This window comes from Buteo buteo, chromosome Z (genome assembly GCF_964188355.1).
Source record: "Buteo buteo chromosome Z, bButBut1.hap1.1, whole genome shotgun sequence".
Classification (NCBI taxonomy): domain Eukaryota; kingdom Metazoa; phylum Chordata; class Aves; order Accipitriformes; family Accipitridae; genus Buteo; species Buteo buteo.
In genome coordinates, this window is record NC_134204.1 from 58,160,744 (window position 1) to 58,186,956 (window position 26,213).

General features: G+C 41.8%; 1 protein-coding gene across 6 annotated transcripts in view; it reads right to left on the minus strand.

The window, feature by feature from the left end:
• SHB (SH2 domain containing adaptor protein B) overlaps positions 1-26,213 on the minus strand; it is a 97,173-nt gene that overhangs the window by 53,721 nt on the left and 17,239 nt on the right. For all 6 annotated transcript variants that reach the window (XR_012649125.1, XR_012649126.1, XM_075021551.1 and 3 more), the window contains exons 2-3: positions 22,286-22,403; positions 3,946-4,161 (exon numbers count right to left, since the gene is read on the minus strand). Coding sequence is in view for 4 of the 6 variants with exons in the window: in XM_075021551.1 (XP_074877652.1) it covers positions 3,946-4,161; positions 22,286-22,403 (334 nt within the window). In the remaining 2 variants the exon portion in view is untranslated. The remainder of the gene's footprint in view (positions 1-3,945; positions 4,162-22,285; positions 22,404-26,213) is intronic.

Below are 26,213 nucleotides of genomic sequence, written 5' to 3' on the forward strand. Positions count from 1 at the left end.
AATTAACTGTTCAGCTTCCTTGCAGAAGGTCTTCAACAGCAATCTGTAGTCACTGTAGCCCAGACATTCCCATGGCATCTGGCCTAGCCCAGAGGGCTAGAAGGATGGGGATGAATGAGGGAGCACATCATCCTTCTTTCTCATGGGTAGAAATGCACACACAGCTAATAGGTGAGGGTCTTGAGTGATAGGGAGGAAGAAGAAAAATCCCAAGGAGATCTAAGAAGGTAACAGAGTAGGACCAGGTGTCAGGTAGGAGGATAAGCGAGAGAGTCTAGACATAGATGCAGCTCTGTGGGACAAAAGAAAGGGGAAAAGATGACCACAAACAAAAGAAAGGAGGAAGCAAGGAGGAGATGTGGTGGCAGAGGGGAAACGATGGAAACCCCTCCAGAATCTAGAATGAAGAATAGAGAAATTCCCTGGAAAAGAATGCAGAGAGCAGCCTAAGACCCACTGCAAATTCACTGCTTGTGGCTCTGCGCTGCCCCTACATGTGCTGTGTGTAGCTTGTGGATCCTTCCAGGTAGCAGGCACCCCACCTCTACAACAGAGTTACTGTGGACCATGCTGCTGTGTAATAAGACTCACCTGTCAGGAGATGGAGGCTGCACATATGCTCTACGCAAAGGCAACATTGCTGCCATCATAAGGACACATGAAAAGGCATGGAAATATCTGCTGAACTGGGGCAGACACGAGTGCCATAGCACAAACCCAAAGCAGAAGGCTTTACACACATATACCAGAACGACATTCAGCATCTGCAGAATAGCCATTTTGGCACTGGAAACCTAGTGATACACATCTCTGTTGATTAGCCTACCTTGACACACAATAGATATCCCAAATCATAGCCAGGATCTCACAGCCTGGCAATCTCCCAGCACAAGTCTTGCAAGCATTTTAATTGGTCCAGAAAAGGGGATGAGTCTGCTCAGGCAAGCCTGAACCAAAGCCTGCTTCCACCAGGCAGAGCTCAGCAGCCGAACTGTATATCCTACTAGAAGCCACAGAAGCAGGTTAGACTTTTATGTTGGAGTTCATGCTCTTTAGGGAAAAAGACTACTTTACCTGCACAGCATCCAGCAGAACTGAATGCTGGTTTAGATCCAGGCTCAAAAGAACTATTAGCATATGCTTAATGGGAAAGCAACTGAGCCTGGAACTCTGTAAGATTATTAACAGCTTACATACCAGAGCAAATCATGCTGCTTGAAGTAGAAATCAGTTTTCTTTAACCTCCTCTTCTGTTCCATAGAAGCCCAACAAAAGGAAAGGGGATGCTAAGCAAGAGGTTTCTTTTTAAGCAGCTGCTTCAGATTCATCCATGTGGGTGGGAGCAAGAGACACATGTCACAGAATGGATACTGCAGACATCAGCTTGGCTTGGAAACAAACCCAAATCAACCACAACCTAAAGATGTAAGAACAAATGAAGCAGAGAGGCAGAATCACTCTCAAACAGATCGCCACTGCTCTACTCCACAGTGCTAGAAGAGAAACACATTTCTGTCACCCATGTCCATCTACCTATTAGTGGATCAGGTCAGAAACACCCAAGAAAGGTATTTTCCCAACAGGCTCTGTTTACAGAACAGTAGCCCTGTATAGCTGTGGAGAGAAGTCACTTCTCATTTCTGTAGCGTGGCAATATCATGGCACACAGAATTGCAAAATCACAGAATAATTCAGGTGGAAAGGGACTGTGGGAGGTGTCTAGTCCAACCTGCTCAAGGCAGGGTCTGCTATGTGATCAGATCAGGTTGTTCAGAACTTTATCCCGTCATCCCTTCACACAAAAATCTAAAGATAGAGACTGCAAGAGGTCCTTGGACAATTGGTTCCAATGCTTGACTGTCCTTGCAGAGAAAAAATTCCCTTATATTGAGTCAGAATCTCCCCTGATTCAACTTATGTCTCATCTTCCCATCACACACCTGCTCATTTGTGAAGAACCTGGCTCCCTCTTCTCAAAGATCTCCTCATAGGCTTTGGGAAGTTGCTATTACATCTCCCTCAAAGCTTTCTCTTCTCCAGGTAAAGCAAGCCCAGTTCTCTCAGCATCTCCTCACAAGTCATGTGCTGCAGTTTCCTGTCATTTTGGTGGCTCTTTGCTGACAGCAACATTTATCAACATCCTTCTTGCATCAGAGTATTGGACACAGCATTACACATGTTGTCCAAGAAATGTGAAGTAAAGAGGAACAGTCACTTTGCTTGATCTACTGCTATGCTCTTGTTCACACAGGCCAGGACGCTGCTAGCCTTCATCAATGTTGGGAAGTACTGCTCGCCACATTTAGTCCACTTTCCCCAGGACTCCTTAAGCCCCTTCCAGCAAAGCTGTAACCCAGCAAGTCTGCCAGTCCTCAGTCCATATCATTGCAGGGGGTTAGTCTGCTCCAGATACAGGTCTTTGAGTTTGTCCTGGTTGGATTTTGTAAGGTTGTTGTCAGCCCATTTCTCCAGCCTGTCCAGGTCCCTCTGAATGGTGGTCCCTTTGAATGGCAGCTCTGCACACACACACCCTCCCCACCATTTAATATCAATCCAGACTTGATGAGATGCATTTCCCCTCCTCCTCTGCTGGATTACTGATAAAGATGCTAAACATGAGAGGTTCCAGAACAGATTCTCTGAGGAATCACACTTGTAACCAGACTCCAGGAAGAGTATGAATCACTGAGCGCTACCCTTTGAGGTCAATGACCCTGACAGGTTTTCACAAATCTAGTAGTCCACCCGTCTAACATCTATCATTCCAAACCAGGTAACACAGCTGATGCCACAGCACAGCATGCTGAATAGATGACACCTACTGCTCTCCTTCCATTAACAGACCTAGTAGTTTCAACACAGAAAGCAAACAGGTTTGTCAAGCAGGATTTACACAGGGTAAATGCACCCTGAGTACTAATCATTGCTTTCAGGCTTCTACCATGCTTCCTCCCAGAGCCATATCTTTTTTCACACAATCATCCCTACAACATCACACAATCATTCCCACAATCATCACTACACACAACTCTTCTTTCCAAGCTTTCTTCCAAGCTGACTCCTAAAAAGAAAGGGGAACAACCCTGCTCCTAGACACAGCTTTTCACTAGAACATGTCATTCAGGGGAAAATCACAGAGCACATATGAATCTAGCACCCCACAAGAGCATTCTGGAACATGGTTGCACCAGCCGATATAGCTGGGCTCTGGTGGGCACACAGAAGCTTTACAAAAGAAAAAGCCTTGGCCTTTAGAATCACATCCTCACTGAATGAAGCCCCCCTCAGCCATTTCCACAAAACAACAGAAAGGAAAAACAAGGAGCAGCGTAACCAACACCAAGCACAGACATTCAGAGACAGAAAACAGTTTGTATCAGATCTCCCTGACTGACAAGTTCTGATGTGGGAGAACTTCAGGAGTTCAAAAGGATTAATCCAAAACCAAGTTCTACATATCCATAGAAATGCTTGCAATTATAATGAAAATACTCCAAAAACCAAGAAACTCATCATTGAGTAGAAGCATGTTACTGCATGCACATTACACAGCTATTTTTTGTCCTGCCCCTTTAAGAATTGCCCTACATTTAAAGACCTTGCAAAGCAACTCCCTCATCATAGAGCCACTCAACAATAAACACTATCTACATCACAACCATTGAAATGGGGGTAGGGGCAAGGAGTGGGAGAAACTGAAGTTTTACTAACACAAACCAAGTACTGACATGGTTGACAACAGGTCAGCTGAAGCACCAAACAAGAAGTGCACCGTTCCACATTTCTGCAGTAGGTGAAGATTTGAGACTACCCACATTTGCTTTTCAGAGATTTCTCCACACACACACACATCAAAGGAGCAGAAATACTTGAATTTTCCCAAAGGCAAGTACATATGCAATGAGTGTGAGAGAGGATTTCCTGGTCCCGATCTAGGGATCCTACCTGCCAGAGCTGGGATGGTGACTTTGTTCCACTCCCATGGCTGATCATACTCATCTGCAGGCCTGTCATCATCCTGAGGCAATTTGTTTTCTCGTAAACGGTGACTCGCCACACTTTCAGAATCAGATTCCACACCACTGCCTTCTGGTTCATAGGGTGTGTCATATAGCTGCAGGTTGTTCTGATGGGACTTCATGCCTTCCTGCTTCTGAAACTCTGTTGGCAAGAAAGAAAATTGCATCAGCATCACTACTAACCATGCCTTATCATTACGGTCAATAATTTTAGAGCATTCAACTAACATCCATGGTTTTCATGCAACCCCTACGAATGACAGCTCTAAGTGCTAAAAGAGTTACTGGAATGACCAGGGAGTCCAAAACTGTGTTAATTTAACTTCTTTTGATTTTTTCAGTTTTATTAATATTATCCTTTGAACTCTTACCGCTGATAAAGAAAAGTACATTTTTATAGAATTATGCTTGTTAAATTAATTAGCTACTGGAAGACGAAACAACCAAAGTTTTGAATTAACTTATTTTGCTAGCAGGCTGGAAGACCCCCACAAATAATTCTTATTCTCCCAAATCAGCAGTTATAACAGAATCAGGCTCCAGGAGTTTTGACTCCTATGTAAAACCAAGAACCTGACCAGCAAGGTACAGAAACTGAGACACCTGGGAGCACAAGTTTATGAGATACAAGACTGAACTTGATATTCTTCTTCCCATTTAGTGAACAAGTCTGACAAACACTCACATACAGAACAGACAAAGCTCCACAGGACAAGCAGATACCTCATGGTAACCTTTCCAGCAGCCACACTAAACCTCTTAATAGTCTTAAATAATTCAACAGCATTGCTCCTAGATGCATGGTATTCCTGAGGTGAGTTTGGAGAGTTAGGGGATATATCATCAAGAAAACAGAACAGCTATAAAGCCAACAAAAGAAACTTTGAAGACAGTACTACTTGCTTACAGAACCCAGCATGTGAGCTTCTACAGCTTTCCTTCCAGGAGGATGCAATCTTCTACAATGTACAGATGCCAATAGGTATTTCCTTCATCTCAAACTAAAGCATGCAGTAACAAGAGGTCAAACAATGTAGTTGCACTCTTAAAAAAAAAAAAGTTCTGATAACATAAAAACCCCTTTTTCCCTAAATCAAGCACACCTGTAAGCATCACCAGGCAGTAATAAACTCAACACCATTTTACAGCCCCTTTGCAACATTTCTTTGGATGAAATATGATAATATGAAAAAATGTAAGAGTCCTCTTGCAACAGTTCTGTAAGGAATGTCAGACACAGAAAGATTCCCTAAAGTTAAGAACTTGTAAGAAAGTTTTTGTTTTCCTGTCTGGTGAAAGAGAATGAGCTATAGACAGTGGGAAGGCTGGGAAGTAAAGGCAGGTTCCTGCATCACAGTAGGAACACGTCTTGCTTGCCTACGTCCAACATGCAGAAAGAGTCTTAGCCCACAAGAGACAAAGCACCAAGTCATATAAATTCCCTGATTTTTTCAACCTCTATTGTTCTACTGGGAAAGCTGTTAAACTTTTTACATGCAAGGAGTTCACAGCACCTATGGTAACACAGGCATGAGCTTCCTTATCACTCTGACAGCAAACAGTAATTTACGCATGTCCCACTGAGAAACAGAGATTTATAATGTAACTAGATACAGACACATTAACTTATAGACTAATCAACTGCAGCACAACAAAGCTGTTTTGACTCACCAGTATGTCGGATTCCAAAGTGTACTGACCCACACATATCAGGTGCAACTGTGATAAAACAGACCCCATCTCAACTTCAGCTACAGATTTCAGGACTGCTGCAGAATTTAAAATGACAGTCCTACCAGCTCCTCAGTTGCTTTCTCTACCACCAAAGCCCTATCCTACTGAGCCAAATCTGACTATGAAGGTAACATGTGGAAACAGTACTGCCATGCAAGGCCAACTTTTGAAAAGCTAGCACTGAAATTGACTTTTAAGCAAAGTACAAGGGCTATCAGGTACCCTTTGTACCTGACAAGCCTCAGAGCAGAACTCAGGTTAGATGACAGAATTCTGCTGCTGGGATTTTACACAGCACCCATCTCCATTCAACAGTACAGAGCTCAATATAGTATTTAAACTGTTCATACTGGTGGATAAAGCTTCATGCTATTTCCTAAAGCATGGGGCAAAATACTTGGCAAAGCTCTTAACCCCAACAAATGGCTGTTGATAGAAGTATGAATGAAAGTACAATGATTTTTCAAGGTCATTCGTGTGTGCACTTAACTTTGTTCAGATACACAGCTATTTGAAGGAAGCCCAGCAGATTCTTCATTCGTTTAACACATTAACAGGTAACCACTGTGCTGAAATAGAAGTGTACAGAGCACAGCTGTCAGCTTTAAGAATTTCTGCCCCTGTACCTCTGGATTCAGTCTACAGGTCTCCTCCAGATGGTTGTTTCACTTATGCCCTCTTCCCAGAAATCAGCATTTAAACAGCTTCAATCCTAGTGACCTGGATTTTGTTTCCTGCTAATCACATAAAAAATGCAACCTGCTATCAACTACACAACATACAAAACTATAGCCAACCTGGAGTGAATACTACTATGATGCTATTCTCACTATATTTGCATGACTCAAATCTACCAGATAATTCCAGCTGCAAGGATCTTAGCATTGAAGTAACTTTATCTGGAAATCACAGATGTTTCTGGTATGAAGTTTTCAAGGCACACAAACAAACTAAACATTTATCATCAGAAAGATCTGGATGTTCAATTAAAGCAAGCAGGCAAACAACAATCCCTTGTTAGAGTCCACTATTTGCATCTGGCTCTCCTGTATAAACAAAATGCCCTGCAGGGAGAGGGAGTGTTTCAGTAGTTAGGAAACAGGCTAACCTATCTTCAACTAGGATAGTCAGAGCAGAGTTATGAGCAGCACAACTTCTGAAATGTGGATTCAAATATTCTATATTCAAGAGCCCCAGAACAGCAGTCCGCAAAGTCTTTGGAGGATTTGCTGTAGTACACTAGCTTTCTATAGATAAGCCTAGGACAACTAGAAAAGCACCATACTAAAAAAAAAAAAGTTACCTGAGAACATAACTCAAGAACAAGGCTTGTTTGTGGACAACAGCCAGTCGTATTCCTTGTATTCTCACCTGTCACTGAAAACCTGAAGTTATCAGTGGGAGTAAAAAGAAACTTGGGAAGGTGCAGGCTCACATTGAGAGGTACTGGTGAATACATGATGCAGCTCCCCAGACATTATACTGGCAGCCTGGTTGTCTCTCGCAGGTGAAGGCCACATCAGAGCCAGGTCTGAACCCAGAAAGCCAAGTCTCATCTGGAGTTCTTCTTGCTCTCTATCGGGGAACAGGTCTTGCTGAATTGGCCCAAACCTCTGCTCTCCACATGGTCTGCTCTTGAGGCTTCCAATGGAGAGCCACTGAACTGGCATGTAATCGCATTAAAGGGCAGTAAGCTGTTTGCACCAAGTGTATAGGTAGGCTACACATCAACCAATAACTTGCCAGTTTGCCAGAGGCATAAGACAGATGCTAATGCAGAGATCACCCTGACACTAGAACATTTGCTCCCATTGAACCCATTTCCTCTCCCTCTCCATAAACAGGTCAGAAATACTTAGCCAACTGCTTACTTATTCCAAGTCTCACCATTAATGTTTCTTTTCACACTCATCTTGGCAAGTTAGTCTGGAAACATTTTAGAACTCATGCTGCAGAATTCTCATTGTATTAGTGCCAAGCCTATTCACCACAGAAGCTAAGTTTTACCTCTGCTCAAATTTCACTTCAGGTCACCAGAAGTCAAACTGCTTTCTGCTCTGCTTCCAGGTCCAGCTGAATGCCTCCAACTGCTGGGACACAAGACAACACCAATAACATTCCAATGGGAAGGAGGGCTGTTTTGCCTTGAGACTGCAGCACCTGCTGCCCAATGCTCATGATTCCAGATTTTGCTGCAGGAAAAGATGGATATGAGAAGATCTTCCCTCATTTTCCTTTGAATAGAAGCCAAGTGACTCAGTAGTGTGCTGCTTTGCAGGAATGAACAACAGATATTTGTTCCCCTGCCTTGGTGTGAGAACTTGGCACAACCTCTTGATGTGAAAAGCAATGTCTTGAAACAGCCTGCAACATGATGGAAATCCTACTGAAGTCCAAGTATGACTCATTACCCCAGGAAGAAGCACTTAAAGCACCTTTACATTCCAACAATCCTGATAAAGTATTAGGCCAGTCAGAGCAAGGGTAGGAGGGAAGAAGTCTGTTTATGGTAAGTATCAATAAATGAGCAACAAAACCCATTAACATCTTCCACAGAACATATGTACTGAAATAAAACAGACAAGCAAGCGTACCCTGCTGAAGAAGACAGGAAGTAAACGTTTTTCTTTGGGGGTGGCGAGGAGCAGCAAAGAGGAGGGGTAGGTGTTGGTGGAGTCAAGGGAAGCTGATTAAAAAAACAAAACACATGGGAAGAAAACCTAAATCATAGTGGATTGGAAGAACAGCAGTACTGCTTCCAAAGGACATGAAAACTGACCTTGGAGATGTCTTTCTTTTATGGCAGAGCCAAAGAAACAAAAAATTAAATTTCTTCAGTTCTCTGAAGGAAGACGTTTATTCTACAAAGCCTTCCCCCTCAAAAACTAATTTTCTGTTAAATAAGCCATGATTAAACATTGTAACTGCCATCTTAAAATTCATAATTTCTGCAGATTTTACTTCTTCAGAGGTGTTTTGATGCTGCTTAGCTGCTTAATCCTTACACACTTCTCAGAAAGAGACAGAAGAGGAGTAAGGATTCTCTTTTTATTTAGGTGAGGGGAAAAAGAATCCAAAAAACCTCCACAAGATTCTGTACATTTACTGCTGCTTGGCCAATAGCCAACTACATATGTTGTTACAGCCACCATTGCATCATAATACTAAATCCATGGTTTGCTTGTAGGCTTTCTTGACCTTTCTGATAAGCAGCACTGACCTTTGGGATTCAAAGATCATTGTTCCATGGGCTAAACGGAGCAATACTAGTAGCAACAATGCAAAGCAGAGACTTCAGCTCAATCAAAATCTGTGATTCTCATTCCATACTTTGAAGCTTCTAAGCTGTGTAAAAGAGGATTCATTCCTTGTGGTAAGTGGGAATGGAAGCCATCTTGGAAAGAGTGCAGTGCAGGTATTTTCATGTACACCTGTGAGCACAATTGTTCTCACCAGCCCACAACACAAGCTACAGTGTCCAAAAAGATTTGTTCTAAGATTAGCACAAGCAGAATCAATTCTTCTTGAGAGACATTCTAACACCAAAGTGGTGGCTATTTTAAACAAGCTGACACTCTCTAGTGTCAGGACGGAGAAGCTTGTAGCAAATCTGACTACTATTTCCTACTAATTTCTACTACTATTTCCTACTAATTTCTACTACTATTTCCTACTAATTTCTACAGTTAGATCAGTCTTGCTACTCATGGCTGCTACTGATGCTTACAATGCCCTTGCCAGCTCTCTTCAGGCATGCAGTCTCACCCCTTCACAGAAATTACCTTGAGATGGCAAAGGAGCAGAAGAACCACCCATTCATAATGTAAATGCCATTCAACGCTTACACAGAAGGAAGATATTTTCTTGAATCTGCCTGCCTGTGAGAGTCTCTGCTTAATGAAAGCTTACTCAAAAGCACTGAATGAGATAAGCACAGATCAAAAAGATTTTTAGTGAGTATAAATATTTATCTATATTTATACATTCAAGATGATATTGCAAGGGATATCTAGATGTGAGCAAAAGTGAGTTTATTAAAACCAAGACAAAATATGCAACTATTTCCCTGGTAGCTGGAGGTTTAAGTTCAGTGAGAATTATCCAGAGAGGAGTTATCTTCTCTGCATGAAACTAACTTCGAACATGGCCTTACTTGGGATGGGGGAAGGAGGCAGAGAAGAAGGGAAAGTGGATAGAGGCCTCCCTCCAGACTTAATTGCCCTGTGATACATAGTGGGGAAGAAGTTGCCTACAGGAACAACATATATGGCAGACTGAGAGAGCAGACTCATGTAGCCAGAAGAGTTGCGATACATGATTTAACAAAGCCAGATGAGATGTCCTTTTAGACAGATGAGATGTGCTCTTATCTTCTTTTAGTCACATGCTAGCATTCCCCATAGAGAGTACAAGACAATGAGAAGTACTGCTGCTGAAAAACTCCTAGAATAGATATATTCCATAGGCATAGTGGCTACATGGCAAAAAGCAACAGAGAAATGTGAATTGCATGTTATTTCTAAAGAAACATCTAGCCTGTGAATGATTGTGTCACTATGATTACAAAACAAAACAAAACTGAGACCTCAAAACATAGCCTGAAGCTCCCCTGATGACTAATGCCCATTATTTTATCTTTAGTCATTTTTCAGAAAAATGCCATGAAAACAAAGACATGTCAAAACTTTGGAAGTGGTATCTGATGCATCTACAAGAGAGATCTTTCCCTCTGACCAGGATTCCAGCAAGAACAGGCACTATCAGTACTCCTGTTTCGTCCTTTGGCAGGACTTAAAAGCTGCACAGCATCTGCATACTAAACTATCTGGTTTTTTTTCTGTTCACTGCAAGGAACAGTCACAGTGATTACTTGCTGCAGGATCATTTGCAATTTTGCAAATGGCAAGTTTCAAGAAACGGTGATCAGCCACAGTGATTATTTGCAAAATTGCCCACTTTGACTTGCTTTCCCAAGGGTAGTGTTGTCCTAGTTGCAATCTTTCTGTTTTGTCACTCAAGTTGAGCTACTGGCACAACCTAGGAACTCTGATCAGTACCTAAGCACCCAAAGAAGATGAATCACCACCTGTCAGATATAAAAGCCTTCAGATATGACTCCAAATGTTAGGACGGGAGATAAAGTAAACTCAAAGTCCAGCGCAGTCCTGCACATTCATACAGCAAGGATCATTTATGTAGACATGAAAGATGGTCTACATTTTGCTGTTCAGCTCTGGAGACAGAATGGTTTAATTCAGAATTCTACTTCCAGATGAGTAGACCAAAAGAGCTGCTCAGTTGTCATCACATCCAGCCATAGATTTTTGTTTTTCACAATCCAAGGCCTTGCATGCAGTAAAAGACAGCTGACTTGCTAGCACAGAAAAAGTGACAGCAACATGAACATTGAAATTACTGGGAAAATGTTTCAACTCATCCCCTCAGGCCTATGATCCCTTTACTCATCCAGACAGCTCAGTAAGTGATGAAAGAAGCAACTGGTACCTAGCACTTCAAAGACCTCAAATACTCTTACACTGAGCTGTCCAGCAGCTAATATTCAGTACCTTGCATTTGTTTAGAGATTTGGCTGTAGTTATGCTACTCAGGCAAATTCTGACTAGATGCGGATTCTTAGCTGAAAGCCCAGTTACAGAGTAATCTGTTAGTAATGAAGTGGTTTTTTTCTCCTTGGACAACATTTTATATAATAGTACAGAATGTGAAGCAGTATTTGAATGTATGCAGCTATTGATAAAATGCTCTAAAGTATACAGCTATCATCACTCAAGAGCATTTGTGTTTACACAGATATCTAAAAGGACCAAATAAATCTGGTTAGCATTCAGCATAGCATCATCAAGAACAGATCCTACTGTTAAGGAAAGCAAACCACAGTCATGCAAACACCATAAATCAGTTTTCTTCTTGCAACAGAAATGTCACAAATCATGAAGAGCAACATCTGGTATTTTCCACTTTGGTCAAGTCAGAAAATGTCATATTATAAAAATACATTCCAGTCATGATCTTGATGAATACAACTGAGACAACACTTTCTGGTAATTCTTCCAGTTACACTCTTACTTTCCAATATGCATCTCTAAACCACTAACCAATGTGTGTGCAAACATTATCAGTGCACAAAACTACACCCAAAGAGACAATTGCAGAAAGCTGGATTTTTTGCTGGGTGTTCTGTTGTTTGTTTTTAAAGAAAGATACAAAAAGATCCTTAAAAACAGTGATTAGGAAAGGCTGTCTGTTGATATGCTCTATATTCTACCATGATGCCAAGTTTTCTCAGTGATGGTGCATCTCACAACCAAAGGAAAGGTCAATAATAAGTGCTACTCAGCTTAACATAAAAAAGTAACGGTATATCTGAAAGACAACACAGATTTTCCCTTTGTCTCCCTCTTACCTTTCTGTTTCAATTGAGACAGCACCACAGACATCTTCTAGCCCACCTATGGCATTACAGCCATAACAGCTGCTGCAGGACTCGCTTAGAAAAACTTCAAGGAGGCTCAGGTATGCCATCACACTTTTTTGCCTTGCAGCCCATCCCAGACAAGTGCCACTCTTTGACAGGCCATACGAGAGCTACAACAGCACAAGAGCCACAAGAACCACCACTTTTTCACATAGCTTTTCAAATTACCCACTCTACAGAAAATGAATGCAGAATTCAAAGCAAGCCCATAGTTCCTCCAGGCAAGCCTCATTTCCCCCCTAGTTTGCCTGGTTTGTTCTTAATTGCTAGTCTGACCTACAACAGCATCACTTTTGCACACCTACATCCTGCTTCATAAAACCAAGCTGTATGCAAACTCTCCCACTCCAAGCCACCAACACATGAAACTGAACAAGGCAGAACCAAGAGGAAGCTCAGATGAAGACTGAATATTTCCATTGTCTTTTTGCACTTATTGATACTGCTCAAGAAATTCAGTCACAGTAGCACAACACAGCCCAACGTCAAGCAGAAACACACTGCAGGCTTCCTAGATCTTTGCTTGGGTACAGGTGGCTGAAAGAAATGCACATATCAGCACACCAACACACACCAAAACCAGACAAAGCTTACCTGACCTCATCCAGAAAGGGCAGGCTGTTCCCAAAGACAGACAATAGCCTCTAATAATCGTAGCAACCAGAATGGTAATGAACAGCTGAGTTTGCATAGGTATTTGAGCCCCTCCAAAAGAGGACTTTCAAGTAGAGTTCTTCATAGCCAGAAAACAGAGAAGGAGAGAAGCTGTACGTTTTTGCCACCCTACATAAAATGCACAGAGCACAAGAGAAGTTGTGTTTCTGACTACTTCCCTCTGAAATTTTAAGCTCATTTTATGGCACTGCTGTGAAGCCACATTAAAATGTTGGTAAACTGATGTGGCAAGATGCTCAGTCTCTGTTGCAAGCAGGCACAGAACTGGCTGAATCTTCAACCCTTATTTACTTTTAAGGATAAGAAAAATCTCCTCTGGTTTGGGTTACAAAACTCACCTTAGGGTCACAGTTCTCTTTCATATTTCTTAGGAGATGGCTGCTAGAGTTCTAAAATGACAGATCCTCTTGGACCACAGAGACCTCAGTGCTCCTCAAACTGCTGGCAGTAGCATCCCTGTCTCGACGGGACAGGCAATTCACATCCAATATTAAAAGGACCATTGTCCTTAAGAAAAGCAGCCCAAAAACTTGAAACTTGTCTGGTTGTGAGGGGGATGGGGTAGAGGGAAGATCTGTGGTAACCAGCAGGCTAAAACACACACAGAAGAGAAGCAGCATTTTAAGAAACTTAAATATAACTCCTTATGCCAAAGGCAATCCTGCGTTCAAACCACACACAGGCACCAAAGAATAAGCAGCATCATATGTTACAGATGTTGCTTTTATTAGGAAAGCAGATAGGTTCTGTCTAAGTAACCCTCTTGATCAAAGTGGCTTGAAACTACTGCTTCTTTATCAACATGATGCAAGGAGTCTTCCAAACTGCAAGCAAAGGTTTTATAGCATTTTGAGCTCAATGGCTTCTCTTTCCCAACCATCCAAGCATCCATTCCTTCACTTCACTTTTTGTAGAAGAACAGGCCAGATTCATCAGACACTGAGCAAGTAAATTGCATGAATGAAGTTAAGTTCCTTCCACACGCACCCTTTTCTAGTCTGTTATGACCTACATTTCTAAAGTTCTGGATACCTTATTCCCATTATTTTGGGTGTAAATTGTGTCATAATAAAAAGAAGTTGCAAGAAACTGAAAAACCTCTCAATTTATATTCAGGCTTGTGATTCAAATTTCACCATTTAGTCCATTTCCAGCCTACAACAAGTCATAAGAGCAAGATAAGGGTGTTAAAACGGGGGCAGGGTGGGGGGTGGAAAGACATTTAAATCTTAGCTTAAACCCATTCAGGACAATATCTTTGCATGCTGAAAATAAGGAACAAAATTCTGTGCATGCAACTGATGCATTGAGTGGCAAGACACAGGGCCTCTCTCTTTCTAACTCCTATTCCAGAACAAGGTAGGGGGATGGTTACTCCTTCAGGGGTAGGGGGATGTTTACTCCTTCAGGAAAAGGCCAATTTTACAGTTACCAGGCTGTACAGAGTAGAGGAGAGTTAGTTTTTTATTTTCATGCATTTGTAAGCTGGTATGCACTATCGAGAGCAGCAAGCACCACTGTAATATTAAATATTAGAGAAAATGCCTTAAATTATTTTAGGGAAGGAAACAGATTTAAACATAGAGGAATGTTATTCATTTTACGCATCGCTGGTTTCCACCCCAGTTATGCATTCAGTTATAGCAACCACAACACACCACAGTCTCTCCCAACATGAGGAATAAGACTGTATACATTCTGCCCTTATTTCCTCACACTCCCTGATGGGGTGTGAAGTGCTCCATGAAGACAGGAAGAGAGTACTGATCATTGTGGCAACTGAACATGGATCTAAAGTGATACAGTTTCACAGCACATGTGAGGTCTATTGCTTTGCTCAGAGAGAAGCTAAGGACTTGTGTGAAGCAGATCCAGCATTATTTCAAACATGCTTCAACTCATGCACATCAGACCTAATGCAAAGGAAGATGTCCTCTTCTGTAATTGTCCCTAGAGACCTTCTTCCCTTTAAATCATTGCTGAATGAAGTCTCTGTCAAAATTTCTAATGAAGCAAGAAACAACTTGAAATAGATGCTGAAGCCCAGGAGGTTTCTAACTAACATTACTTCTAGCATATTTTAAGGAAGAGGCACAGCTGTTCAGAACATATGTCCTCACTTCTACTGGGCTGCAGGGAATTCTGCACTACAATCAGGCTAGCAGCAGGTGAGGACCAGGCTCTATAAACACACACAGTAACACCGTATGCACTGTGGAGCACTGTGCTCCAAATGATGGGTATGCTCAGGACACATCAAACATCCCCTTCTTTGTCAGCTCTAGGAAGAGCTCCCCATGATTTCCAGTGCAGCCCTTTAGAAAACTCCCAACATGTAAACAAAGCCATCTTGTTACTAGTCACAAGCTTACTTCTGTGTGCTGTTGAACTTCTTCAAATCTCACTCAGTGGCTCTCCACATTGCAAATGATGAGTTGAGAGCACATACACTTCAAATTTCAGGAATGAAGAGCTACCTTGCACTTCTTCCCACACTTATTTAAAGAAAAAAAATCTTAAAACTTTTTCTGCTAGAATGACCAGCATGTAGTCTTATTCACACCATCTGGCAACAGGACAACGAATGTAAGAGTTCTAGTGAGGAAACTACAATACCATATGAGATGGATTGATGATGCATAAATTCTCATTTTGGACTGATTTTTAGTTATGGCTAGCCTAGTGTTAGATACTCAGAATCTAGAACTGGAACACACACCAATGTAGGAACAAGAAAAGAAGCTTAGTCTTTTGAAAACTATGCCAGCTCTTGACCTTAGTGGCCAAACACAATTCCTCTTCTGTGTTGGCTACAGCTGTTTGCCATGTTCAAATACAAGCAGATAGCAAATCTTAAACAGAGACACTACAGTGCTTAAAGTTCAGATTGGCTTGCTAGGCTCAGTGACCTTCAATGGGCCAGAAATGTTCTCTCTAAACATCCCATGCTGTACGTACTAAACTATGCGGCCTAATATTTATCGAAGTAATTATCATTGCTTTTTACATTATTTGCAGTGGTAACTCAGAGCCAACAAGCAACATGCCAGAGGCCATCTGGTAAAGGATTTTACCAGAACTGACTCACCACCAATGTGCTGTAGTGGCTATTCAGATGAAGTTACATGTCTGAACAAAAAAACAGCCTCTCCACTTACAAAGGAAACTGACGTCCAAGACCTTTTGAAGTAGGTGCAGATTCATGGGAATACTGTTTTCTCCACACTCCCAGCATTTCTGTGATAGCTTGCAGCAAAACAGAGCTACTGCTCCCAGCATGTCCATGGGGAGCTCCCAGTTAGGGCAGGTGCACTGCTTTTGCTAGGCTGCCTGTCATGTATTGGAGATTCCATTGTGATTCAGGCACAGACTCTTACCACAGTCCCTAGAAGGAAGCAGGGAAGCGCATGAAGGCATTTGCTCTTCTAGCATTGCCTGCACCTAGAGACAAAGCTCAGCTTTCTGCATCCACAGGGAGGGAGGCATAGCACAAAATCCCTAGGCATGAGCTAGTTAAACTTGCTCACTCCTATTCTACTCCATAGCCAGGATGATGTATATAGAGGCAGAACAATAAATACACAGAAAAAGAAGAAAAGAAGGAGGACGCTACTGTTGTGAGCCTATGAACAAAGCTGTGAATTTTCATTTGGAATTCTCTCTAATATCCCCCTTGTTTAACCTCAAAAAAGTTCCTGTTGACAGAATCCTCACATTTGTTAAGGCCCCTCTGGATGGAGGCTCTATCCTTCCTCATCAAGCACTTCCCCTGCTTTATGTTCACCTTTGCTGATAGTGCAGATATGTCATCACCCAGGTTGATGAACCCATTGAACAACATAGGCAAGACAACAGGTATTTCTGTGCCATGATTTAAATGCTCTAAAGTATGCCTAGAAACAATTTGCACCTCTTCAGGTCCAGCACACGGGTCCTTCTCCTGTACCAGTCACCCACCCCTGCAGCATGTACACGAGCTCATCTGTTCAGTCTGCCCTACACAGACCAGGTTTGTATGGGAAAGGACATGTTCTTCTCAGATTTAACTACATCTGGGAGACTTGAATTCAGCTTTCCATTTATGGCCAGAAGCCCTTTTGCAACTTACATCTGCCAGTCTTCAAGGGGTACTGGCAGCATGCTGCTGTGTTGACTCAGGACTAACTCAATGCATGTCGAACACTTTCCCTGATTCTCGTGGGTCAGCATATCTGACCTACAAGATCTAACATGCCCAGTTCCCAGGATGACTGTGTGACTACCCTCTTGTGAGAAATGCATCAATAACAAAACTGAATTCCTGCTTCCTCAAATACCTGCCTTTGACTGTCCAGACAGAGATTTTTTTTATGCCCCGAGTAGCTTCTAAAGTTAGCATGAACAGAAGAGAGGCACAGTATATATTTTATCAATAGTGTTATGACAGCCTTCTGAAGTCTCTTCACAACACAGCATTTGCTCTGTGAGAAATACCACATGGCACGTTACATCTCAGGAAAGTAACTATTTTCAGAAATGCTACCCATTGAAGTCTACAGAATTCTGAAATACAAGAAGAGGGGTTTCTCCCTGTCTGCCATATCCTTGAGGCAGATGCCTGACGGAGGCCAGTACCCCATGCAGGGGCTGATGTCCCTGGCACAGTGCTAGGTGATGCCTAAAAAAGCAAAGGAGAAACATGGTGTACATTCGAACTTCCAGGCAGGGCACAGTTCTGAGGCACTTCTAGGCCTCTAAGAAATCAAGGCACTGATGTATCGTACGCTTACCTCAACTTTCAAACCATTGTCCTAACTCAAGGGCCTAGGCTGCCCTAACTCTCCTTCACTACCCGTCCTAGAGCACAGAAAACACAGCTCCTGATCTGGAAAAGACAGGAGTGTTTTTGTCAACATGTATCCCTGAAGGTAGGCATGCCCCTCAGATAATGCTTTTTACTTCCCCTCTCACAGAGCCATCCCCCCATTTTTGATAATGTGGTTCCAAATTAGTTTAAGACTTGAACTGACTTTCATTTTACTATTGTTCAAGTAAACTGCTTTTAATATTATAGCATGTACCATGCTAGGCACCTTGTATTCGAACAATTGTGAGTTGGAGGTAAGGGGCTCCCTTCAAAGCCAAGCAGCAAGTTAAGAAGGGCAACAGATGCAGTCTATTATCTCATTCTTGTAGCCAGTATTCTTTATCATATCTTAAAAGGATACAGTTCTTTGTGCAACAACTTGGCTGACAGTGTATCTCCACCTGTGTGATGATCCAAAATTGGATCCTCCTCCAAAGGTGAGTGTTAGGTGCACTCTATGATCCAGCACACAGATGGCTGTGGTACAGACTGCCTTGATTTAGCATTTGACTGCAAATATTTCATGCAGTCTGGGGACTTAATTCTTTCTGAGAGGCAGAGATACCTGGAAAAGCTGTGTCAACAGGTGCAGTTGCCAGGAGAAATTAGAAAGGCACTATCCCTTCCAGCTCACAGGGTATGGCTGGGATAGGGCCTTATGACTTTAACGGGATTTTAAAGGGGAAAAAAAAAAACAACCGGCATTTTTCACCAGCATAGACATATCCATGAATCGAAGGCACTTTTCCTCCTCTCAGGTGAGGGATTACCACAGAAAACAAACAGACCCCTCTCTAGTATTTGACATTCAGTGCAGGCTGATGGGAGTAAATACTCAGGCAGTACCTAACTTCTCTTACCCCAGCATTCCCTGATAAGAACAGATGACGGAACAGCCTGGATGTTATGGCCACCACCACTCCGGCCTAACAGTGTCTCAAGCATTCACTTCTGTTCAAATGCAGCGTCTCCAGCCACTGCTCTGCTGGGGAACTCTCTCTCAAGCATGAAGTACCTCCTACACCTGATCCAAGCAATGATGCTTGGTTACAGGCTTGGTAAGGCAGCACAGGCCTGTTTCTGTGATGGGCCATATGTTATTGCAGCAGCTACAGACTGATGCTAGAAGAAAAATAAGAATTGAAAGCTTGCATAAGAAAGCAGTGGAAACAACATACTTACAACATACTTGGATAGACAGTCTAGCCCTTCCAAGGGAACAATGGGGATTTATACCACTGTTCCAAGAGAGAATAGAGTCCTTTCAGCTGTTAGACAGCGCAGTTATAAATCAGCACATGGGGCTGCAGCTTTATGAAGAACCCCAGTCATAGTAATGTTATCTTGCATTGTTTCTTCTCTCCTCTTCTCTTTGCCTCCAGTCCTTCCTCATCTATTTCTTGCTAGGATGTGGTTATCGAGGCAGTATCAGCAATGCCAGTATTTTCTTAGCAGGTTACTTTTTCTCTCTGGTCCACCTACTTCTCAGGATCCTTAGAAATCAGCATCTTCTCAGCTATCTCTACTTGTTATACATGATAGCAGCCAGGCCAAGATCTCACTCCATGCATAGTCCAGAATACAGTATGGCAGATATTAAGATCATAGAGATCTGTATTTACATTAGGACATCCAATCCCCAAACAGATTGGGGATAAGCCAAAGATCCAACACTACTCCTGTGGCTTTGGGTGCATACCCACCCAAGACTCACACTGCACAGCACACCCGGAACTGGATTCCCAGGGATTTTCTCTGAACGTCTGGCATGGACTTCCTGAAGACAGGACAGACACTTATGAATATCAGCACAGGCCAGCAAGTATGTTTGGCTTCTTATAAACATGCATTCTTTCTCAACATGCTTTACCTTAGCCTCAGGTCAAGTCTTTCCTCGAAAAGCCTTTCCAAACTATAAGTGTTGCTTTCTTTCAACCAACATAACCACAAATCTGGGAAGACAGTATTTTTGGGGACGCTATCAGCAGAAGAAACTTCAAGCCTGATTAAACGTAACTCTAACCACAGACAGCATGGAATCAGACAGACCATTCAATAGTTTATGGAAATCATTAACTTCAAGGCTTTTTTTTTTTTTTTTCTTAAATGAAACATCAGATGAGAACCAACTCCATCACAACTGCAAGCCCACAGAGTTTTCAGGGAAGAAGAATAAATTATGAATGAACACATTAGTTGTTGCAGATATCATACATTTCTATTCAGTTGTAAGCTTAGCTTCTCAAATTGAAATAATAGGGTCTTATTTCATATGGACATTTGCTTTTGCCTAATCCTCTACTAACTCAAGAAGCATGCAGCATGCACAAAAACTTTTAGATTCCTATTTCAAACTAGCCCTTACACCTGGTTTCCAGACTTGATCAAGAGTTAGGGTACATCGGTAAACAAGGAATAACTGGCAAAAAGCTGTTTTGTCTTCTATCTCTCCTAAAGCGCATCCTGCTGGGGTATGCAGGTTCCCCCTCTCTGGGATTAACCCATGTTAAATACAGTCAGAAGGACTTCACCAGATTAATTAGCTAAATGGATAGCCATATAATGTTCTTTTGTTCAGGAGACAGCACAGCTAACAAAAAACCATAACAAACAAAACAGTAAACATTTTGAGGCCAACCAAACTGCAGTCCAAAGGTCTTCTTTAGTAGTAGTAGATACATAATAGAACTCACCTTGAAAATACAAACTGAATCTTTAAAAACTCTCCAAAAAGATGCCTTTGGATTTTCATTTGTCAAGTAAAACACAAAGGCAACATCTGTGTAATAAAAAACCCAAACATAAAACCACATGCTTGAATATAGTGGATTATAATCTGACCTCACCAAGGTTTATGGGAAGACTTTCTCTATTTCTACCAGCATTAGGACAAGATGACTGGAAACAAAATACCCAAATCTCAAAACACTAAATATCTTCAGGGAGATATCAAGCGTCTTCTACCGGCTTCATCATATGCGTATTCAGAACACTTGCTATATCATTATACTCAATTAAACCCCAGTTTTGGAAGTGCCTCTAGCATCTTTGAGAGCTCCTCATGTTTGCTTTATAAGAACATATGGAGCAGATATATCAGCTGCACCAAACACCAGTTTGGCAAAAGGGTGCCATGCAACTGCAAGGGTACACAAGTTTTCTGTCCCTTACTTAGCTAAGGCATTCGGTATTGTCCACTAAACCACCCCATTTATTATGGCTAATCTGGAAAAGGAGATAAAATAAGCTCCTGTCCTAAACTCAGGAAAAAATAAATCAAAGCACAGCAAACTTCATAGTTAAAATTACAAATGCTAATCACTGCTGTATAAAGAGCGAGAACTTATTCGGACTAAATTGTTTTTCAAAGAAATTACTCGACTAAAATGAATAGATTTACACCAATGAGAAATAAAAGCTCCCAGCCCCACTATAAGATACTGAAAACTTCCAAACAATGTAGTCTGCATGTCATTTCCTCTGTCTCTCTTCAGAAATGCTATTTAAGAAAAGAAAAATAGGTACACTTGCATGAAAAAAGGATCTTTGCATCCAACAGCCTCATCTTCCCCCACTGATTAATCTTTCCTGAGGGCCCAAAACAGGAGCTGCCAATAGAAAAGGAAAGCATACAATCAACTTAACTGGGCACAAAATTGACTTTTACCTCATTAAGAGAAAAAGAGAACCTGCTGTATAACTCTGAGAAATGCACAATTGATCTGCACAAAAATGCGTGTTGACTGAGTCAAATCATCGTACAATAAAAACCATATGGTCCCATACCCCAGAAAAGTTTACAGACTGCACAGCCAACAAGTAGGAAATGGATGCAGATAATATGAGAAAAATACACGGACAATACAGTCGCATAATGCCAGGACAAGGGGTTCAAACAGTACAAACTCCCACAACAATACCACAATTAACCATCTTCCTACATGACAGAAGAGGAAGGATGCTACCAAGAATAGCAGTTAAAGGCTCACAGGCATCCTAAAGTGTCTCATTTTGACCATTGGTACAAAAAAAATCAGAGAAGTGAGGAAGGAAGGAAGGAAGCTACATAAAGATGTAGCTTTGCAGCCCTCCTCTGACAGAGGGAAGACCAACCAGTCTGAATCTAATTGAGGAAAAAAAGGCCATAAGCAAGTCGATCAACTGTTTTTAAGTGAACTAACACAATGTCATGCTTTGGCCAACCCTACTACACACGCAGATGACAGCCTTGACATTGCCAAGCCGAGCAATACACACTCCAACTCCCACTGCTCGCATTTTCATCTTCCCACATGACACTACAAACCATCTATACTCAGTAGTAAAATCCAGAGCAGTATTTTTAGATATCAAGGCATCTGCAGGCACCTGAAAAGCTGTCATGGCATTTACTGTTGCCTACCTGAGCATCTTATGGTTTTTCATGCCAAAGGACATTTCTGTTTCATAGCAGCTGTAATATCCATGTGAACTGCCATGCAATTAAAGATCACATGTGCAATTGTCTTTTCTTACCAGTCATTATTCTCTGGGCTTCATACGGTTCCATATAGCCAGTGTTCTCCCCTTTTCCCATTCTGTTCAACTCACTTTTGGCATCAAACGGATCTGAGTAGTCATCAGCTATCAATACCTGAAAGACAGGAAAGTATCTGTTACTAGAATCTCTAGTCAGATGTGCAAACCAGAAGGCACTAACACCCTACCAGCAAAAAAACTAGTTTCACACAGCTGCATCCTATGCCATCTTCAAAGTACAGTCTGAGTTCAGAGGACAAATACACAATTGCCACAAATCAGTTACCAAAGGGTGCTGAAATAGAAGTGTGCTCCTGTTCATACCAGAAACATCACAAGGCAGACTCTCTGTCAAAAGATTTCTGACTAGCACGAGATATGGAATAACTGGGATGGACAAATTAGCAAGATCCAATCAGTCAGCACAGTCAATCCAGTGCAATTCTTACCAGAGAATTTTGCTAATATTCAGAAAAAAAAGCATGCTTTCACTTGCACATAGTTCACCCCTTTTGCTTTTCAGGTTTATCAGCTACAACTGAAAATATTGCTAAAAAATTTTCAGAGAAATACTCAAAGGCTATTCTTTTCCTGCATTAATAAGAAGCTTTGTGATTTTAGTTCTCAGTTGAAAAGGAACAAGACACAAAACAAGCTGTTTGTTTAAACTTAGTTCCTTGAACCCATCTGTGCCATTCTTTCTCTCAAAGGAACATTATATTTACCTATATTTTGTGAACTAGGAAAAAAGGCAGCAAAAAGAAATTATCTTCAAAACAAGTTTCCTTCCCCCATTAGGAGACTAGAAAAATGTGAAGGTTAGAAAAATCTCACCCCTTACCCTCCATTACCACACTCCCATGACCCCTGCAAAATCATTGCATGCTGTGTAAGTCTTTTTAATCAGCTGATTAAAGTAACAGGAATCATTCCTCCATGTTGAAGGGGTAAAGTTAATCTTGGTTTCTAGAAGCTGGCAAGGGGACCAGGGCAAAGAAAAAAATCCTCATATGAGAATTACTGCAGAGCACAGACACGTAATATAGGACAGGCAAGAGTCTGAAGCAGAGAAAGTAGAGGCAGGCCTCAGCAACAGAATCCCCACAGAATCATAAAATAATTCAGGTGGGAAAGGACCCCAGGAGATCACCCTGTCCAACCCCACATTCAAAGCAGGGCAAGCCTAAAGGGTTCTGTACTGAAGGACTACTCTCTTTATGAGAGATTTTCCAAACAAGATTCTTTCTGTCCCACAAGTTACTTTACATCTTTAAGACCAGCACCAGTAAGACTGACAGCAGACTGCTATTCCAACAGCTTCAGTCTTTTCCACAAAGAACCAGGACTACATTGCTAGCTATGAGTCTGAAGCTGCATCTGCTTCTGTCTCCTGCTGCCAGCATACCCCAACGGACAGAGCAAAAAACAGGACACAAGTATTTCCAGATCAAACACCCGCCACGGAGTAAATGAACACTGTATTAGGAAAGGCAGAGATCTCCTTTAAGATTAGGGAACAAAACACCTAACACACTTTAGAGCCACTACTCAGGCTCTGCAATACTGCCACACTGATTTTACACTACTTATTTTGCTTACCACCCCCACCCCCCCCCAAACAAAACAAAAAGTCAACCAAAAAAACCCCCACCACATTCTTCAGCACAAGTTCCCAAACCCTGGACTACAGATGCCTCACAAGCACATCCCAAAGAAGGGACATTTTAGAAGATGTATTTTTATCACTGAACACACAGGTGTGAGTGTCAGTGCAAGACTTGGCTGTCCTACAGTCACAGGTTAACAGCTGGGATGCCAAAGTATCTGGGATGGATGTTTTAATTCTAAATTAATTGTGTTTTCCTCCATTCAAAGTTTGACCAGAAACCACCAGATGGACGTGGATAATAGAGGGAGGGAAAAACATTTCTTTCTCTCACTTAGTGTCCAAAATTACTGCTTCATTATTATGAAAAACATCAACCCAAAGGAAAAATGTCCCATCCCCTATGTCTAGCAACATATGCCCAAGCAGCAAATCAAGAGACAGCAGCTGCACACACTCTTTTAAGAAAGACAACAACGTGTATCATGCAGCAGTAATTTTTCCTAATCACAGGGACACGTTTATCTCCAAAAGTGCTACAGTTGAAATGCCATCCATTCAGTCTCCTGGTGCAATCCTGTCAAGAGCTGCTGGATGGTAGCATGGGCTCTGTGCTGCTCTCCTATTACAAATGTTGATAAGTAATACATGCCAATCCTTAGCATAACTGTACTAAAACATGAAACAGAAAGCAGTCTAACACAGTTATTTGGTATTTCTTCCTCTCCATTTGCAAAAAATACACTAGGAGGAAAATTATATATATATAAAATGCTGTCAAACAAGATAAAAGTCAAGACTGATTTGCTTTAAGCATAATGGCAACATATTCAAGAACTTACTGTACTGAACATCAACAGAAGGACTAAAGCAACTAACTTGTTATTAAGAAGAGATCTAACAAAGCAAAAGCTGCTTCTAGCCAAGAAACTAAAAGAAAAAAGTAAGAAGATCCAAACCCACATTATTTCATTATTGTATTTATTACTATTACTACGTTTTATTGTCTGTAAATCTGTACCAAATCAGACTGAGGCTGGAAATATTTCCACTACAGTAATCCCTGGCATGAAAACTTCCCCAGCTTGGACAGTGGGTATAAACTCCTCCCCTTCAGATGCATAATAGTGGCACAAGCACTATAAGAGTCTATACAGCTCACCATAACTATGCTTTCAATCAGGTCACCTATTAACTTTGTCAGATTGGGCAAACCTGCTCTGTCAAATGACCACCCCCAAAAAAACCCACCCAAAACCAAAAACCCCCAAACAAATCCCAAGCCACTTTTCAGCACTCAGTAAGGCAGAGAGCAGTCTGCTTCACCTTCCTGGAGCTGTGTATCTGTATTTCCTTAGTAGAAGTTGCTTTACAGCTCTAAGCTGTCAGAGGGCTCCCCAGATGACTGTTACTGTTTCCATATGTAATAAACTCTCCTAATTTTCAGCCTAAATACAGCAGCTGGCCAGCGCCAACATTTGGTTTCTTCTATACTTGCTAACAGCTATAAATTTTCCACTTCGAGGAAGTCTCAAGTTTTTCTACTTCTTTAAAAAAGAAGTCTTCCTTCAAAAAGGCTTGAAAACCTTGAATGAGTATGCTTGTTAGTTCTATTACAACATACCTACCATAAACATCTGAACTCCTTTTCACAGCACCATTACAGAAGATTATTTCTCCTGTTCTCAGAGATCCCAACGAGAAAAAGGGTTCCTATTCCGTAAGTCTTTGTGCCATCTCCCCAGATATAACTTTTACCTTAGGAAGCTCATCTTCCAAGCCTATATGCAGTAGGTCAGACAAAGTGCAGAAAAAGTCTTCTGATGAACGATAAGGTTCTGAGTACAAGAGTTTTCTAGTATGGTACACATAATAAACAAAACATTTGCTTCATGCCAGAGGGTATGAATACATTGTCCTCATACCCCTTCATGCTATCCTCACAAAGCACAAGCTTGCTTATTTCATGCCAGTTCTGTTCACAAGCCTCTAAGTATCCCAGGTACATCCCTTGCATGTGCAGTGGAGCTCTGCAGATCATGATTTTAGTCACCTCCATGCCATGTGGGGAAGACCCAATGTGAGAGCAGCATGCTGACACCTCTCCCCCATGGGCATGTAGGAACAGGCCTTTCTGTGTGATAATCAAAGTGCCTTCATTTTCACCAGGGCTCATCAGTGTTGCAGACAAGGTTTTTTCTCCCAGCAACCTTTCAGCCACTGCCCAGCAAACTGGTCTCAATCAGCCATTTGTTTTCTGTGGTCCAGAGGCCCAGGCCAGCACAGAAGATCCCAGCTTAGGGCCTGAATGCAGTGCCC